Source organism: Drosophila biarmipes, chromosome 2R, assembly GCF_025231255.1.
Source record: "Drosophila biarmipes strain raj3 chromosome 2R, RU_DBia_V1.1, whole genome shotgun sequence".
NCBI lineage: Eukaryota > Metazoa > Arthropoda > Insecta > Diptera > Drosophilidae > Drosophila > Drosophila biarmipes.
Window position 1 is genome coordinate 6,905,735 of NC_066615.1, and position 17,212 is coordinate 6,922,946.

At 42.4% G+C, this 17,212-nt stretch overlaps 2 protein-coding genes and 4 non-coding genes across 14 annotated transcripts in view; 1 reads left to right on the forward strand and 5 right to left on the reverse strand.

The window, feature by feature from the left end:
• Positions 1-17,212, reverse strand: part of LOC108026730 (calpain-A) — an 80,800-nt gene that overhangs the window by 17,028 nt on the left and 46,560 nt on the right. The window lies entirely within an intron of this gene.
• Positions 1-17,212, forward strand: part of LOC108026648 (protein hu-li tai shao) — a 29,214-nt gene that overhangs the window by 10,372 nt on the left and 1,630 nt on the right. For 3 of the 9 annotated variants that reach the window (XM_017097678.3, XM_017097680.3, XM_017097679.3), the window contains 9 exons: positions 5,163-5,289; positions 5,372-5,855; positions 5,921-6,632; positions 6,696-6,819; positions 7,871-7,981; positions 8,046-8,340; positions 8,404-8,478; positions 8,539-8,610; positions 15,356-17,180. In XM_017097678.3, the coding sequence (XP_016953167.1) occupies positions 5,194-5,289; positions 5,372-5,855; positions 5,921-6,632; positions 6,696-6,819; positions 7,871-7,981; positions 8,046-8,340; positions 8,404-8,478; positions 8,539-8,610; positions 15,356-16,845 (3,459 nt within the window). In that variant the 5' untranslated portion in view covers positions 5,163-5,193 and the 3' untranslated portion in view covers positions 16,846-17,180. Of the gene's footprint in view, positions 1-5,162; positions 5,290-5,371; positions 5,856-5,920; positions 6,633-6,695; positions 6,820-7,870; positions 7,982-8,045; positions 8,341-8,403; positions 8,479-8,538; positions 8,611-9,114; positions 9,251-9,326; positions 9,855-10,362; positions 10,432-15,355; positions 17,181-17,212 lie in introns of those variants that run through there. The other 6 variants (XM_050887731.1, XM_050887730.1, XM_050887733.1 and 3 more) reach the window with 4 other exon arrangements.
• Trnav-aac (transfer RNA valine (anticodon AAC)) lies at positions 55-127 on the reverse strand. The gene has a single exon. It is a non-coding gene; the product is annotated as a tRNA-Val (tRNA).
• Positions 506-578, reverse strand: Trnav-aac (transfer RNA valine (anticodon AAC)). The gene has a single exon. It is a non-coding gene; the product is annotated as a tRNA-Val (tRNA).
• On the reverse strand, positions 1,372-1,444 carry Trnav-aac (transfer RNA valine (anticodon AAC)). Its single transcript has one exon. It is a non-coding gene; the product is annotated as a tRNA-Val (tRNA).
• Positions 1,792-1,873, reverse strand: Trnas-cga (transfer RNA serine (anticodon CGA)). The gene has a single exon. It is a non-coding gene; the product is annotated as a tRNA-Ser (tRNA).

Here is a 17,212-nt window from a genome sequence, read left to right on the forward strand (position 1 = left end):
CGAGTAAGAAAAAAAAGAACAATTTTCTCGGTAAGAAAAAAAAAAAGGCCAACATGTTTCCGCCCGGGATCGAACCGGGGGCCTTCTGCGTGTTAGGCAGATGTGATAACCGCTACACCACGGAAACAGTTGAATTCGTTCAAGCCAAATGCCTACTACTACTTTCCAGCTCGGCAGTATCCGTACAATGCGGAACGGATGGGAACTAAATGAAACAAGCTGTTTGACACTGGTTTTGCTATCGTTCGCTGCGTTAGATGATGCAGTTTTGAGTTTTGATAGCCTAAAGTATCATGAATCGATCTTTTTGGCTTTTCATTTGTGCATTTAGATGTAGTGAGGGTTGAGCTATCTTAACTCAAATTCATTTCTATGAAGGTAGAGTAATGTGAGCATAAGGAAAATGCAATTGCGCATATAAAATGAATTAGTTGCTATCATTCACTTAAAGTTGTCGGTCTGTAAAAATACTAGTGAAAAGTGAGAAAATAAAAAAAGTAGCACATGTTTCCGCCCGGGATCGAACCGGGGGCCTTCTGCGTGTTAGGCAGATGTGATAACCGCTACACCACGGAAACAGCTGAAGCCCCGGCAGCCAAACACCGAACAGTTTAGGTTTGAACAAACAAATATGGGAGGAAAATTAAAATAATACATTCTAATTTTTCCAAAGGTTATAAAGACCACATGTGAATATGTTTTCTATCAAATGATTTAATATTCTTGTCCAACTGCGCAAATGTATGCAATTATTTCATTCAAAAGAAAAGCTTATTTAGCTCAGGCCTTATGTATGATAGGATTCATAGGATGCAAAAAATTTAATGTTGTTTTCCTTTTACTATTATTAATATTACTATAAAATGTTCGGCTACGAATTTATGAAAATTTACAAGCGTACTTAAACCTAAAGCTAAAAAAGTAGATAGTAATTTATATTATTAATTTATTTTCATCGAATTATCGAAAGGTTTATCTTTAATTATATTACTAGAGTTAAGGAATGTTATAATTTTTTTATATTAAAGCAATTTATTAGGATTTATCAGGGTTTTATGGTATCGTTGTTTCATAGGGGGAGGGAGGTTGGATAAATAGGGGGCTGTGGGTCAAGTTGGTGTGACCCAACCGAAGGCGTACATTTTTTTTTTTTGTAAAGGTTTGACGGGATATTGTATATATTGTTTAAATGTGTGTTGTTCGATTTGTAATATGTGTTTGTTTGGTTAGAAAGAGAGATTCGTAGCTCTTTATAGTGTTTTTTTTTTTTTTTGTTTTGTTTAATGTGTTTTAGAAAAGCCTTTTTTTTGCGGTTTCTTCAGCAATTAAGTATTCATGGTTAAGTTTCTGTAGGTAAAAAAGAGTACAACCTGTTTCCGCCCGGGATCGAACCGGGGGCCTTCTGCGTGTTAGGCAGATGTGATAACCGCTACACCACGGAAACAGCTGAATCCCTGGCAGCCAAAAACCTAACAGTTAGGGTTAGACTAACGCAGGGGAGGAAAAGTAGCGAGCTAACATTGAAAAGGCAAAGGCCTAGAATACACAAGAAATGACGGTTAGGATCATTAATATTTTGTTTTGTGTAAACATACATTTTAAAAGATATTTATTTAACTACTGATTTGTTTTTAAATAAAATTCGCGGAACGAATTCGAACGGATGAATTTTTATTGTTCCATAGTTTTACAACTTGTCCTCTTAAATTTCAAACTATAAATTGTTTAAAAGATTCGAGAGCAAATGCATGTTTTCCAAAAAGGGTCAAAAAAGAAAAGAAACTTTCGTATCGCAGCCGGTAGGATTCGAACCTACGCTCCCAGAGGGAATCTGATTTCGAGTCAGACGCCTTAACCACTCGGCCACGACTGCTTGTGGGGCGAACGCGTCCAAAGTGAAATATACCGGCTTGGCTCGGAACGGCGCTGCTCTTACTCATTCTGGGTGCGTTGGCTGGGAAATCTGGGGATGGTCCGGTGCGAAACGTTCTACTGCGGGACTTGCAAACATTGCCAGTTCCCATTGACCACGTTTCGCAGATTAAGAAGTATATATTTTCACGGTGTGCGCGTCGTCCCAGTGATCCACAACGTCAATTTTATACAACACTAGTATTCCATTAGGAGATTCATATTCTTTTAAAATTATTTAACACCTTAGTAAGGAATCTTACCTAAACTTTTGTGCGCTTATCAATATAAGTTATTTCCTTTTCATTTTTATGTGAAATAGGGATAGCGAAATCTCCAGTGGTTTAGAACTCGAGCAAGCTCTGAACCAATTTTTTTCGAATGAATGAATGCACAGAATTCCATTTTTCAGTTGCATCGGGAAGTACAAATAATCATTATTTACACTTGTCGCTGGTTTATTGCACTCGTTTTTGTAACTATTCTCACTTTTATTGTTGTCGCCGCCATACGGGATTGATGGATTTCTTTTTTTGTGGCTTTAAAAATTCATCATGATCATTGATCTCATCGTTATCATGTACCCCACTGACTGCGTGAGTGACTTGTTGCATTATTAAAACTGAATGAAATCATTTGCGAGCGTCCTTATTGCCCGCCTCTCTTACATCTCGCACTCGAGGCGATGGGACAGCTGTCTGGGCTGTGCTCGATGGAGTGGAAGATTACGTAAGATCTCTTCCGTTGCGCGATAATTGAATACTTGGGAAATTTAATTAACGCCAGCAGCATATGTGTGAAAACCATATAGAGGGTGTTTGGTTCTCTGGGTCAATTGGCTTGAGCTGACTAATTGGAATACGAAATTCATATTTTGGTTAAAATGTAAAAATGGAAGTAATGAAAAAATATTTAACTTATTTTGCTAGTTTAATATGATGTTATATTTTTTAAGTGAGTTTTAGTTTTATAAGAATTTCCTGTGTAGATCAGAGTTGTTTAATAAATAGTGGTTAGGAATCTCTGGCTGTTAAACATAAAATGCTTGGTATTTCAAATATAGAATTTGTTTAGCCATTACTAAGCTTTTAGGCTGGGGTACCCTTGCAGTGAGGTCTCTCTTATCGGCCTTACCTTCATAACATTTTCAACATTCTATAAAAAAGATAACATGCTGGCATAAATTCTCAGTTTGCCGGTTTTGGAGCCGGCACATTTTACCCATTGAAAGACATGGGTGTGTCCCGCGCCAAACAAGTGTGATGTAATTGCATAATGTCAACAACAATTGTCTGACGCTAACGCGGCGGTGACGCGGCGGTGGCGTCGCTGTGGCGGTGGCTGCTCCTAAATTTAATTATTGTCTTCCGTACAAAAAGGTCACAGAGAAAATCCAAGAGAGAGTGATATGGAGGTATTGTTTAGCATTGCCAAGGTTCAATAAACCAAGTGTTATGCAGGCTTTTAAATGGAACTTAAAATTGGCTTTAGTCTATTGACACTTTTGACTAAATTTGGTTGGCAGTGCGAGTTTAGTTTGGCTATTTTCAGCATTCTTTTGAAACATTTGGTTACAAAGCAGGTGGAATAAAAGTTGTATACTTGTATTAAACATACGTACATATACATTACGTTTCGTTTAAAATATATTCAACTGCATAAAGATATTTTGTATGGTTGTAATGCGTGAGAAATCTTCTTTTTCTTGACTTCAATCAACCTTTTGCCACCAACGCAACTTCCAACTCGATTTTGAGGAGTCAGAACCAGCCCACGCAGGAAAACTCTTTGGCTCGTTAAGTTTATTCAACGCCCACGCACACACAACTCCCTAGCTCGTCTGCATTTTGTTGTTGGAGTCACTTGAAAAGCATTTATTCAGCATTATTCTGTTTTATTTCAACCAAAACTGAAAACTTCTACCGCCCACGCACGCTGCGATGAGTAGCCGTTGGCAGCAAAGTTCAATTACCTCCGCATCACGATATTGTTGTTAAGATCGAACTAAAATATGCGGCACGCGTTGCCAATACGTCATAATTAGCAAATGGCAAAAGCAGAAGTAGATATAGCCTGTGGCAATGCACTTTTACAATTCAACCACCTTGTGCCTGCCTCTTTTTGTAATCTTGTTTTTCCCTGAGCTCATAAGCCGACTACAAAAGGCACCGCTCGCGAATGGGGTTATACCTTACATAGAGTAAAAGGCTTTCTTAATTTGTTATAATTTAATCTTTATTATTAATGTTAAAACATTTTATTACAATTTATAAAGAAGATAACAATCTTATTCTCTCTGTGAACTTCCTTGGCTTATTGCAATTTCCTCTCTAAATTGGCACACTTTGTGAAAATTTGTGCTTTTAATTGGCGGAAGAACTAAAGAAATGCTGGTGGGTGTAGTAGGAAGAAATCAGGTCAGCGTAATGCACATTAATTATGGTTTACGGTTGCTCCAAGTGTGTCATGTAGGAATCGAGCAAAAGTCGGTTCGTTTTTAGCTGTTTTGGGTTGCAATTTTGGCTGAGCCAAGAAATTGTTTTTCGATTTGTTGTTTCTCAGCCCTGCGAATCGTTGATGACAATTTCTTTGCTGTTTATTCGCATGCTGATTGTTTACGAGAACTTGAAGGTTAATTTTCGTGGTATTTGACGCACCACGCCTAAAGAATTAAAGAGCAGGCTAAATTTTTTGTTTATTTATTTTGGTTTCTTGCGCTCTCATTCTGGGATCGATGTAGCCATAGCGAGTTCCTTCTATTCGTTTTGATTTTCGAGGCATCAATTTTTTGTTTCCCAAACAGCCAAATGGATCTTAAAATAGTTTTCACCGATTCCGTTTATGCTGTCGCTTCAGCACGTGGGTATGGGGAAAAATACGGATGTACACATGCATTTTCCCCAGGGTTTTCCCCCTAAAACTGAGAATTTATTTTGGCCAAAATTAGACATTAACTAAAGTGGAAATATGCGGCCGTCTATTCTGTCACCCCTCCACTTTCTCGGCTTTCCCCCAAAAACCGTTTTTGACACTCACATGGAAATCCCTCAGTTTTCCACTCTCTGAGAGTCTCGAACTCGGGTGGTTGCGCTACACTCTCTTTTCACTCTCTTCCTCTCTTGTCTGCCACCCCCTTTTTGGTGCTAGTGGCCTGCACTTTTTAAGGTCAGTCGAAAATTTTCCAGCTGAGCGTTAAGTTGAAGAAGTACTTCGCAGAAATAAAGAAAAACTTCCCTTTCTTTGATTTGCAGCATTTTAACTAAAATACAAAGGAAATAAATCATGACTGAAGTTGAGCAACCGCCACAGAATGGCATAGATCCCACTGCCGGCGAAGATGATGACAGCAGCAAAGCACGTCCCGCGGATATTGAACAGGTAAGTGCATCCATTGAAGCCTTAATTGAACAACCACCCCTCACTCGCTTTTTTTTTTCTTCCTTACCCTCCCCATCTCCAGGATATGCGCGAAATGGAACGTCGCAAGCGGGTCGAGGCCATCATGGGTTCGAAGTTGTTCCGCGAGGAGCTGGAGCGTATCGTCGATTCGGCCCGAGATGGAGGAGCTGGCGCCAGTGGGATTCTGCAGCAGCTGTCGGACATTGTGGGCGTACCGGTGTCGCGGGTGGGCAGCGTCTTTAAGAGCAGCAACTGCATGGTGCCCATCAATGACATACGCGGCGTCGAGTCCATGGGATACGCCAAGGGCGAAAAGATACTCCGGTGCAAGCTGGCCGCCACATTCCGTCTGCTCGATCTGTACGGCTGGACCCAGGGTCTGGGGGCACAGATCACCGCCCGACTAAAGGTCGACCAGGAGTACTTCCTGGTTAATCCTTACGGCCTGCTCTACCACGAGATCACTGCCTCGGCGCTGAACAAGGTGGACATGCAGGGCCAAATTGTGGAGCAGGGCACCACCAACTTTGGGGGCAACAAGAGCCGTAAGTAAAATGAACGATTTTGTTGTTAAAAGTTAAGTTAATACAATTTTTTAAATTTTCTACAGACTTTATCCTCCACTCTGTGGTACACGCTGCCCGTCCAGACATTCGATGCGCCATCTACATCGGCTGCAGTCCGGTTGTGGCCATTTCCTCGCTGAAAACCGGTCTGCTGCCGCTTACCAAGGATGCCTGTGTGCTGGGCGAGATCACCACTCACGCGTACACCGGCTTGTTCGACGAAGAGGAGCGCAATCGTTTGGTGCGAAGCCTTGGTCCCAACTCCAAGGTGATTCTGCTGGCCAACCACGGTGCTTTGTGCTGCGGCGAAACGATCGAGGAAGCCTTCTTTGCAGCCTGCCACATTGTGCAGGCGTGCGAGACCCAACTCAAGCTGTTGCCTGTTGGTTTGGATAACTTGGTGCTGATTCCGGAGGAGTCGCGCAAGGCCATCTACGAGCAGTCGCGCCGGCCACCCGAGGATCTGGAGAAGAAGTTTGCCGCCGTCGCGTCTGGCGAAGATGGTGCTGGCGCTGCTGAGAAGGAAGCTGAAGCTGCCGTGCCCAAGGTGGGCAGTCCGCCCAAGTGGCGTGTTGGCGGTGCCGAATTTGAGGCCTTGATGCGTATGTTAGATAATGCCGGCTATCGCACTGGCTACATCTACCGACATCCGCTGATCAAATCGGATCCTCCCAAGCCCAAGAACGATGTGGAATTACCACCAGCTGTGTCATCTCTTGGCTATCTTCTCGAGGAGGAGGAGCTCTTCCGTCAGGGGTAGGATAGATACTTATTATTGCCTTTTTAAGTCTTTTGCTAATATAATTTATTCCGAACTAGGATCTGGAAGAAGGGAGACCTGCGCAAGGGAGGCGACCGCAGCCGGTGGCTGAACTCGCCCAACGTTTACCAGAAGGTCGAGGTTTTGGAGACCGGCACTCCGGACCCCAAGAAGATTACAAAGGTAGAAATCATTACTTTTGAAGATATGAAGCAAACCAAAACCACCAGCCTTAAGGAGATTGAGGGGAAATAGTTGAAATTGTTGGATAGCGCATCCCTCAACTCTTTCCAGACATTCCACTTGCTACTCCATATATGATTTCCATTTCGTTAGCACTCAGTTTTAGTTCCAATTCTGCAAATATGCTGCAACTATATTCACGCATAAAATTTCTTAGAGTTTAAGAAAACTAAGTAATCTATATACAAAATCTACAATATATTTATATACTTTGGAAATAGAATTTGAACACGTGCTAAACCAAAATTATTTTACATGCTTTGCCAGCAAGCAAACAAATACTGTGTATTGTGCATTAATCAAATAAATGAAATAAACGAAAAAATTTGAATAGATGATTTTGTGCCTCCTTTAAGGATTTTGCTGCCTCAAAAACATGTTGAAAACACTAAAACAATGCAAAGAAAGAGAAAGAAATTTGCTATAAATACTAATCACTAAGTAACAGTTAAAACATCTTTTTATATTTCACTCTATATCATTGATTTCATATTTAACCGTATTATTTTTCATTCATCAAATTTTTCTTTGCATGTTTAATGGCATTTTTCTTTTATTCTTTCTGTAATTGTTTTCATTGTTTTAAAGGCACAAAATCATTTATGCTTGTTTTTTCAGTTGACTTATGTTTGTTTAATCATTGCAAATACAAAATATATATAAACTATCTTAGAGTATTAACAAATACTATGACACACTTATTGATGTGAGAAAATTATTAAATAGAAGAAACAGCTTGAAATGGAATGCTTTAAACTAACAATATTTTTAAGATTGGAGTATATGTAACCAAGTAAAATGACCAAATGTTAAGCAAAATCACGGACATCGTCTAGAATGGGAATTATAATGTTTAAGATCTTCCCATTTTAATAAGAATCTTGAGTATTCAACCTATTTTAAACACAAATTTCTTTCTCTTTCTTTTCTATTTGCATTGCCCCATCCAAACTCCACACAAAACTTTATTTACGGTTAAAAAAAAAAATAGTGGGTGGCTGAGGGTTCACCCACCCACTCAACGCCAGTGAGGATAGAAGATCCACTGCAGTTTGTGCCAGCGGGAACAAATACAAGAGAGTTCAAGCGAGTCCAGCAACTAGTTAGTATTTGATACGCTTAATCCTTAATAGATCTCTTCGTAATCTGAGAGCTTATCAAAACAGATTAAGGACAACCGCCGGGCCGATAAGATTTCCGCGGGACCTCAGTCGCATATTCTGGAGGGCGTAACATGGGACGAGGCCAGCCGACTCAAGGATGCAACGGTCTCGCAGGCCGGCGACCATGTCGTCATGATGGGTGCCGCTTCCAAGGGAATCATCCAGCGTGGATTCCAACACAATGCCACGGTTTACAAGGCTCCATATGCCAAAAACCCATTCGACAATGTCACGGACGATGAACTCAATGAATACAAGCGCACCGTGGAGCGCAAAAAGAAATCGGTGCATGGCGAATGTAAGTTGGCAGCTTATGACATTTGGATTGCCATTATTTTATATATTCATTTCTTCTTCAAAGATACCGACACAGACTTCTCTGAATCAGAAGCAGTCCTGCAGACAAAGAAATACCCTCAAAGTGAACCAGAGACCGGTATGTTCAGTATTTCAAACTATTCTATTACCGACAACTAATATGTAATTCTTATTACAGAGCACCAGGTCATTGAGATCCAGACACAACAGGCGCCGGTGCCAAGGCAGGCGGAAGTCGTTTTGAGCGATGGTAAGTTTATTTGTGTACTGCAATTACTCTACGTTTTTGTTATTCTACAATTTAAATTTAATCAAGCACAATCTAAAGCATTTCAAGTACACATGTCCAAGCGTTGTTTCGTTTCCCAGCCATCAAGTGCCCACAATTATAAAGTTTTTTTTCTGTTTTTGTCAAGTTATTCTGTTATCCCTCATTGTTATCCCTATTGATGCATTTTATTTTAGTTTTTACTTAGTTTTTGTTGATTATTTAGTGTTATTTCTTTAATATTTGCTATATTTATTACGTATTTTAAGTAGCTTTATTTTTAGTTGAATTCCTTCATATTTAGATGATTATTTGGTAAACTTATTTGATTGGACTCCTAACATTTAATAACATTCTTTTATGCCATTTCCCTTCTTTTCGTTTATTTTATTTGCTGTACTTTTGCATACTAAATTTTCCAAAAACACGTACGTCGAAAACTACACACATTTTATGGATACCAACACTTTTTAAACAATTTATTAGTAAACAAAAAACTACTTGTAGCAATTGACACTGTCACGACCTCTTTTTTGTAAAAACTAGTCAAAATTGTGGAGATCAACCATTCAATTTAAAACATTTAACTTCCCTTTGTTAAACATTCCCCTTTTACGACGACACCACAGTTTTATTTGGATTTTCATTAGTTTATGACTTTTGTGCAATACAATTCACCCTTATCCAATACTTACAAGGAACCAACTGTTGTACGGCGTGCATAAAATGATTTTTAATTTCAACAAGCAACAATACGACAGCACAACAACCACAACTGATATAACAAAAACGTTTATTATTGTAGAAAAGCTGCAGTTGTAGTTATTCCTTGGTTTTACAAAATTATTGCTTCATTTTCTGAATTTGGCCAATTGTAAATCAAAATTTTACCTTTCTATTGTTCCACATAGGAAGAAAGCCCAAAACCAAATAAATTGGCAGCTTAAAGAGCAAAAATTCCAAATTAAATTAGTTAGCATTGACTTAAAGTAAAGTGTGTGTAGGCTAACAATAAAATAAACAAAAAATGTATAATAAAAAAAAAAGACCAGCAACCAACATCAAGAAGCAACCGAAGCTCTCAACAGAACACAAAATTCTACTACTACCACTACTACTACATACTACCTTTTCTACTACTACTTCTGCGGCTGCTGCGCTCTATAACAAAAAAATCAATAAATAACTAAAAAGCAGTTTAAAAAACAAACCCTTTTGAGTTGGAGGTGAGTGCAGCCCCAAAGGTTTAGTGTGTAGTAAAAAATACTTCAAAACAACGAAAAATCAAGAAACTAGTTTATAGAAAAAATGTTCAGCATAACATAAACATAACATAAACCACGTGCACACTAAACCCCATCAAACATGCCATGTTAACTTTTGCCGAATGCTCTTAGCTGAATCACATATTCGCTGTTAGCCAAGAACTTAAACTGCAACTTGCTGTTCATTTTCGTTGGGACTACTTCGTGTTAACTGCATTTTCCGTTTTTAATTTAAACTGCAGCTGTTTTCTGTTGATTGCTTCTTTAGTTGCCTAGCCAGCTACGTTAGCCAAAGACTAATCCCTTTCTATTCCTTCTACGCATGCTTAATCGATACTAAACTGTAACACTCGCCACACTACGTATTCCTAGTTTAAGTCACCTAATACGTCTGTTTGTTTAGCGTTTTACTTGCTGACATCTGTCGCTGAATATGATTTTATAATTTCATTTCTCAATACTATTTTAGCCACTCTTAGTTTTATAAACGGCGAACGCTCTCACACAGCCACAAATCGCAAGCCGCCAACTGGCCGAGGTAACGAACAAGACCCGATCGAAAGACACCCCTTAGATCTTAAATACACCCTTCAATGTACTCAGGCTAAACGCCCACTGTATATAACCGCTGATAGTATACTCGTTATTCGGTGCATATATATGATATAATTCCCCATATAATCCACTGGCCCTTGGCTGATCGTTTTTAATGGTGTAAACTTATGTATAACCCCTATATAATCCACAAGCCCACGGCAAATTCTGTTGCACTCAAACTAAACAATAGTCACTTACTGGTAATCATTATTACGAACCGCCAATTAAATCCATTAACATCGTTAGATTTGGCTAATATTTACTTTACAGCAAAACTAGACTTAAAAATTACTTCAACTGGAAGTTAAAGGCGTTCTCCCTTACAGAATAGATTTAAAAAAGTATTATCCATTTCAATATATATTGGAATGCTAGGATATATTACATTTCAGATCAATGGATACGTAATCCAGTACGTATTGTCCATATGTATGTATATATTTCGAGTGCCGCACTGCCCAAGATGCTGGCTCCGGACTTCTTATAGATTGTGACACATACTAACAGACATTTTCACCTTATATCTTCTTCACCTCGATATCTTCGCGTTGACTAGGAAATAATAACAATCACGATTCTCAGATAGATGAAGTGGAGGACAAGGAGAACCAGCATCAGGGGCGGGACAGGAACTTGTCCGCTAACAGCAAATGCCGACGCGACCTGTTTCCTTCCAAGTGCGATGATCCTGTTCCCCCATCGGAGCAGCTATATTCGTATGTCTACGCTACGGCAGCCTCTTTGGGCCAGTGTGTCCAACCGCAGGTGTGCTCCGCTCTGCTTCGGGCTCTCCACTCTGAGCAACTGGGCTATCTGGCCAGTTCTTATCGTTGTGGAGCTGGGCACTCGAATGCCACCACCTCCAGTACATGCACTATAACTAGCGCCACGGGTTCGTCCACCACCTCACGCCGAGCATTGCAGCCGGCGAATGTGATATATCCCATGCCGTACCGCACTGGTTCCCATTTTGGATTTAACTCACCACGCCAGCAACCACGCACCGAGCACAAGCATGTGCCCAGGGAGCGTGAGCAACAGGTCATGGGATACCGACCCATGCAGCGAGGCATCAGCTACGAGGAGATCTTCGCCACACCACGCTACGAGCAGTTGTGCCAGGTGTGCTTCGACAAGCTTCTGCGCCTCAAGCCCGAGCTGCAGAAGATCGGAGGCGCCACAGCTGCCAGTAGTTGTGCCGAGGAGCTAACGAGTGCCGTAAGCACTCCCATTCAGGCCCGACCACTAAAAACTCTTCCTGAATTTTACGACAATTTTGGGGGAGTGGCGACGCTGCCCGAACATCCGAGGAGCCAACGGAATGCACAGACACAGACGCAAGCCTGTTCCGCCTCCTCTTCCACCATAAATTTCCTCAGTCAGATCGAAAGGTTCAACTTCTCGGAAGAATCGGCCAATGTTAACTATTCTCCGGGTGCTGTCAATAGCGATATTAGCCTCATCGGATTGGTTGTGGACCAGGCAACATCAAGTGCTCGAGCGAGTGCCACAAGTGCAGCTCCTCAAAGGATTTACCATGCGGAACACGGCGACATCACCGAAGTGTGGAGCTTTGGTCGCTGGTTGGAACCGCAGGGCAAGTTGATATCGAGTAATGCCAATGAGTTTGCCCAACAGCCACTGACCGAGCATCGGATCACCTTGGAGATAACGAAGAATCCGAGTGGCGAACACACATCTGATCATGTCGATCGCCAGTTAATGTCCCGTGAAGAGCGCCAGCGTCGAAAGTCTGAGTTCCAGGAGCTATGGCAAGATCATGTCGAATACTTTGAAGCCAGGGAGCAGATCCAGCAGGAGCAAGGGCCCCTCGATGAAGATGGCTGGTTAGGCCAGGATCAGCATATGGAACAAAACGAGTCTCAAGGAGAGGTTGATAATGAGCATACCCAAGATGAGGCTCTGACAGAGCCGAGCGATGAATTTCCAAAAATACTGCAAAACTTCGAGGAAAGTCTTACGCTAGCCGGCGAAAACCTAGAAAAGCTAGTAGCCACCACCAAGAAGCTACAGGCAGTGGAACCCGACACTTCGGTCGTTTTACCTAGTAGTTCCGCAGTTGAAGAGGAATCTGCCAATAGTAGTCCTCTGTTTCGTTCGATTAGTTTGGAGAATATACCCGAAGATGACACTGTGTCCATACAGGAACCAGATTCCGCCTTGCCAACCAACTCCTATAACAGTAATTGCAGCGAAGATGTTAGTGGGGCACCCAACAATTTGGAACAGGAGGAGAAGCGTGACGACGAAAAGCCAGTGACTCCCATTCTTACGGAGCCAGAGAGGCCCACAGATAAAGAAAATGATCGTGACGACGAGAAAGACGTAGACGAAAATGACCTTCAGGTGGAGGCTGTGCTCCAATCTACGGAAGTCCTTTCCTTGGAGATGGACAATCCGTTTTTTACTCCGTTAGAGCGCGAGATCCTCCAGCGCATCGAGGATGAGAGACTTGACGAAAGTGAGCCCATATTCGGAAAGATTGACCACAGTATTCGCAACAAGATGACACCCAAGAAGCTGCGGGACCTGGTCAGCGAGGAGATCTTTCGCACATTCACGCATGTTTATCCTAATCCAACCACACCGTTGTCGAAAGTTGCACCACCTGTTAATACTACTTTGACTCCAAGTGGCACTTCCCTGTCTGCTCATAATATAAGTGCTCCGAGCAGCTCGATGGCGCATACTCACCTTGTCACCCGACCAACACCTCGTATGTCGCGATCCTGGTCGGAGAATCAGCAAAGGGAGGAGGAGAACCGAGAGATGAGCGAGCAGGAGGAACAGAACATGACTGACGAGGAGACGCGTCTGGAACGAATTATCTCTTCCACAACATTTGTGTGCAAGAGCAGTCCGCGCAGAAAGCGCAACTTTATTCAGGAGAACATTCGCAATGCCAGCAGACCGCGAAGTGCCGCCGGTTCGGTGAAGAAGCATAGAAGCAACAAAGTCACCACCCCCAGACCCATATCGAGTCCATCCTCTGTGTGTGCCTTTCAGTGTGGCCAGCGGGATAGTGGAGCTCGTCTATGGGTTTCCTTGCCAACACCTCCACGGGGAGCATCAGTTCAGAAGCGGGACAATACGACCAGTCCTGCTCGGACTTTGTACACCGTGCGAGGTAGCCTCTCCTCGCCGTTTGCCAAACGTCGCAAGCCGCTTGTCATCTTACCACCTCTGCGGCGCCCTCGTCTTGGACACAATCGAGGCGAGAATCCCGACATTAGTACGTCTAATTTATCCCTGCATCGAACTCTTTCCAGCAGCACATTCTTTGTGGCCGACGAAGAGCATGGAAATTCGGATAATATTTCCACCAGCACTTTTCAGATGGACGGAAGTCAGGAGGATCTGCTGGTGGATAATGACGAGGGTCAGGAGGAGTCCCCGATAGCGCAAAATAAAGCGAATGTAACTAACAGCTCCATGTATTACAGCGCAAACGACAAAACGGAAGAGGAAGGTGAATCTTCACAGGATATGCAATTTAAACCCAACTACATTCTGGACTATTCTGAAAGGCCTTTCTTGCTAGAGAGCTCCAAAATATCTACTTATGATAGTTCATCCGGTACGGCTTTAGATATTCCAAAGAAAACGAACGATTATAAAAGAGGCTCGTCGTTACGGAAAGTCGAAATGGATGCAACAAATGGCAACACCCAGGATACAACCGATTCGGAATCTTTAGATTCCACAAGATTGGAGATAAATAAAAAGTTGTCTGCACCCTCGTCAGAAATCTCAAGTCAGCACGACGAAGATGAAGCTTCGATGAAATCGGCCCGACTAACAGGTGGTTCTGAAGCCCATCAAACTCCTAAAAGTAATGATGGAAGTGACCTTATCGATGAAGGAGAATACCTTCCGGAAAATATGCAGAAAAATCCAGGCAGCAGCACACCCGAAAATTTTCTTTTTGCAGAAAACAAAATATTTATAATAGAAAACGAAAACGATATAGCTGACAGTGATGAAGGCGATAAGCAACTGAAAATTGTGGTGAAGGCGAATGATAAGAATATGAGTTTGGAAGAAAAACGCAAACCTAAGGATGAGGATGCGGTTGAGGAGGTCACCCTGGACACAGTTTGCAGTGTGCATGGTCTGGAGTTGTGTGTGCAGGAGGTGGTGCCGATAAAGCAAGAAGATTCAGAGGAAGTTATTGATTTTGGGGGAATGTTTGAGGATAGCTTTGGGTTGGTAGAGCAAGATGGCGAGGCCCATGTTCCAGAGGAAGTCAAACCAGAAATCTAGTAATACTGAGCAACAGAAGATTTGAAACCGTTGCCTTTAATTTTAAGACTGCTTGTCATGAACTTTGATTTGTGATTTTCTTTTTTCAGTAGCATTATTATTAATCATTTATCTGTTTATGTTTTATAACGTGATATGGTTGAAGGAAAATAAAATATTGGATATGTAATCTTTTACATAATAACAGTATTTTATATACTAAAAAGTAGTTTGTAATTAATTACTAATTTTTATCGGTTAAGGAAAAGTGGTTTTAAAGGAAAACATAATTTGAATCTTGTGTAAACACTATTATAATTAAGAATTTGTTAAGATATACACTGATTTGTTTATAAAAGGAAACTAAAAGTTTTGTAGTCTCTATAATGTAAGCAATTTAAACATTTAAGATTAAGTGTAAGCAGTAAAGATCCCCTCCCAGTGTTATAATTGTTAGCATATCTCCTCCTCTTTTGTGTTAGTTGTGCTCTGTCAAGTGTGTACATCCCGTCGGTTGCGAGCGTTCTTGGATTCGTTAGGTCTGAAAATCATGCTAAACATTTTTGTTTTACTACGCACAACCCCCGCACTTTTGTTTCTAGCACTTCTATTACACTTGGCCCAAAAGTATGCGTTTCTGTATTCGCCCAGCCAATACATGTACGCCTGCATGAAAATGGGTCCAGTGGAGCAGAAGGTTTATGTCATACACAAGGTCGGAGCAGTCAGCAAACACAACTATCCGCCAGTCCACGATGGCAATACGAGTATGCAACATAACGAGAGTGTTGCCGTATTTAAAGGCAATGATACGGGCATTGTCAGTAGCACCCCCATTCGAACACCCAGGGGAACAGTTTCATTGCCGGACGAGAGGAATCAGTCCTGTTCGGGTCTTTCATCAACCCATCCCTATCGCACCATTTCCCACTTTGGCTTCAATTGTCCACTGATTACGTCGCCAACCATTCTGCTGCATCCGGAACACCGATCCATTTGGCAGACAGTGGCCGAGCAGCGCGAGAAGGTGGTGTCCTTCATTGACCTGACGACCTTGAGCCTGGATAACCGCAAGCTCTTAAATGTGGTGACAGCCACACAGCCCACCCAACTTCAATCCCAATCATTTGTCTCTGAGAAGCACATTCAGCTGGAGGTTTCGCCTCCAAAGCGGAAGCAGAGGGTCTACAGCGGCACAACCAGCAGCGGCTTGGATGACAGTCTAGATGAGCTGGACTCCTTGATGAGCGGCCTAGCCATCTGTACGCCACGCAGGCGGGAGCAGGACAGCGCTCTGTACCGCAGCTACACCTTCTTACCCAACAATCATGCTTTCCCGGAGGATACGGATGCCAATCACAGAGGGCAGACTGATCGGGAGCGACCCGAAGCCGAGCAGGAGGAAGGTTTCCGTTGCACGGAAGACAGTGGCCTGGGCGATTCGGCGCCCGGCCGTCGTCCACGACTGGCCACCACCAGCAATGATTCGTCCACTCAGGAGGCCGAGGCCTACTCCCAGGGCAAACACGTCAAGCTGACTCTGAGCAGCTCGCCTACACAATCGCCAGCTACCATCGAGATCCTGATTAATGTGTCGCTGCGCAATGCCGAGTGCGTCGAAACGGTCCAGACGCACGAGCAGGAGTTCCGTTCAAAGTTGGAGAGGGTGATCGACGAAGAGATTCATTACATATCGCAGCACCTTGCCTATAAGCACCGTCAAGCAGAGTTACTCCAGCAGCAGACGACACGAAGGGCTCCTCTGGCTACGCCCTCTGCCACAAGAATGCCTCCGCCGCCACCGCCTTCTTCATCGTCCTTGGTGCAGCGCAGCAACTCGGCGCCGGAGCTCTGCCACACATATAGCTATGTCGCCGTTGGAATGGCGGATATGTCGACCAAGCAGGATCAAGCCTCGCCACAATTGCCAGCGGAGGGTGAACCGTTAAATGACTTACTCAGCAGTCTGGAGAAAGAACTGGAGCGTTTGCTGAACAGCGTGGTGGCAGCGCACATGTTGCACAACAGGGCCATCATTCACGAGTGCCGAGCTCGCATCTCGCAGTTGGCCGAGGGATTGGCCACCTCTTAGATGTATATTTACTTGGAGAAATAATGTACATCTTCACTTTTGTTTAAATGTTTATGAACCCGGCAACAGTAAACAGATTGTATAACACACTTAAATTAGTTTAGTAAGGAAATTTGTGAATCTAAAAGTAACTTTTGCATTTTTACCTGTTCAAAATGTTTAGAAAGTACGAAGACACTATGGAAAAGCAAATCGAACTGTTTAAAAACTGAATCTAAACCAACCATTGTACAATTAATCTTCTGTGAAATTGTTAAGTTTAATTTTGTCGAATCTTAATTTTTGTTTTATATTTTTATAATTTAAATATAATAAACCTCGTTTTCATTATAAAACTCGAAGCTTTAAGTTAAGAGCTCATGCCCGT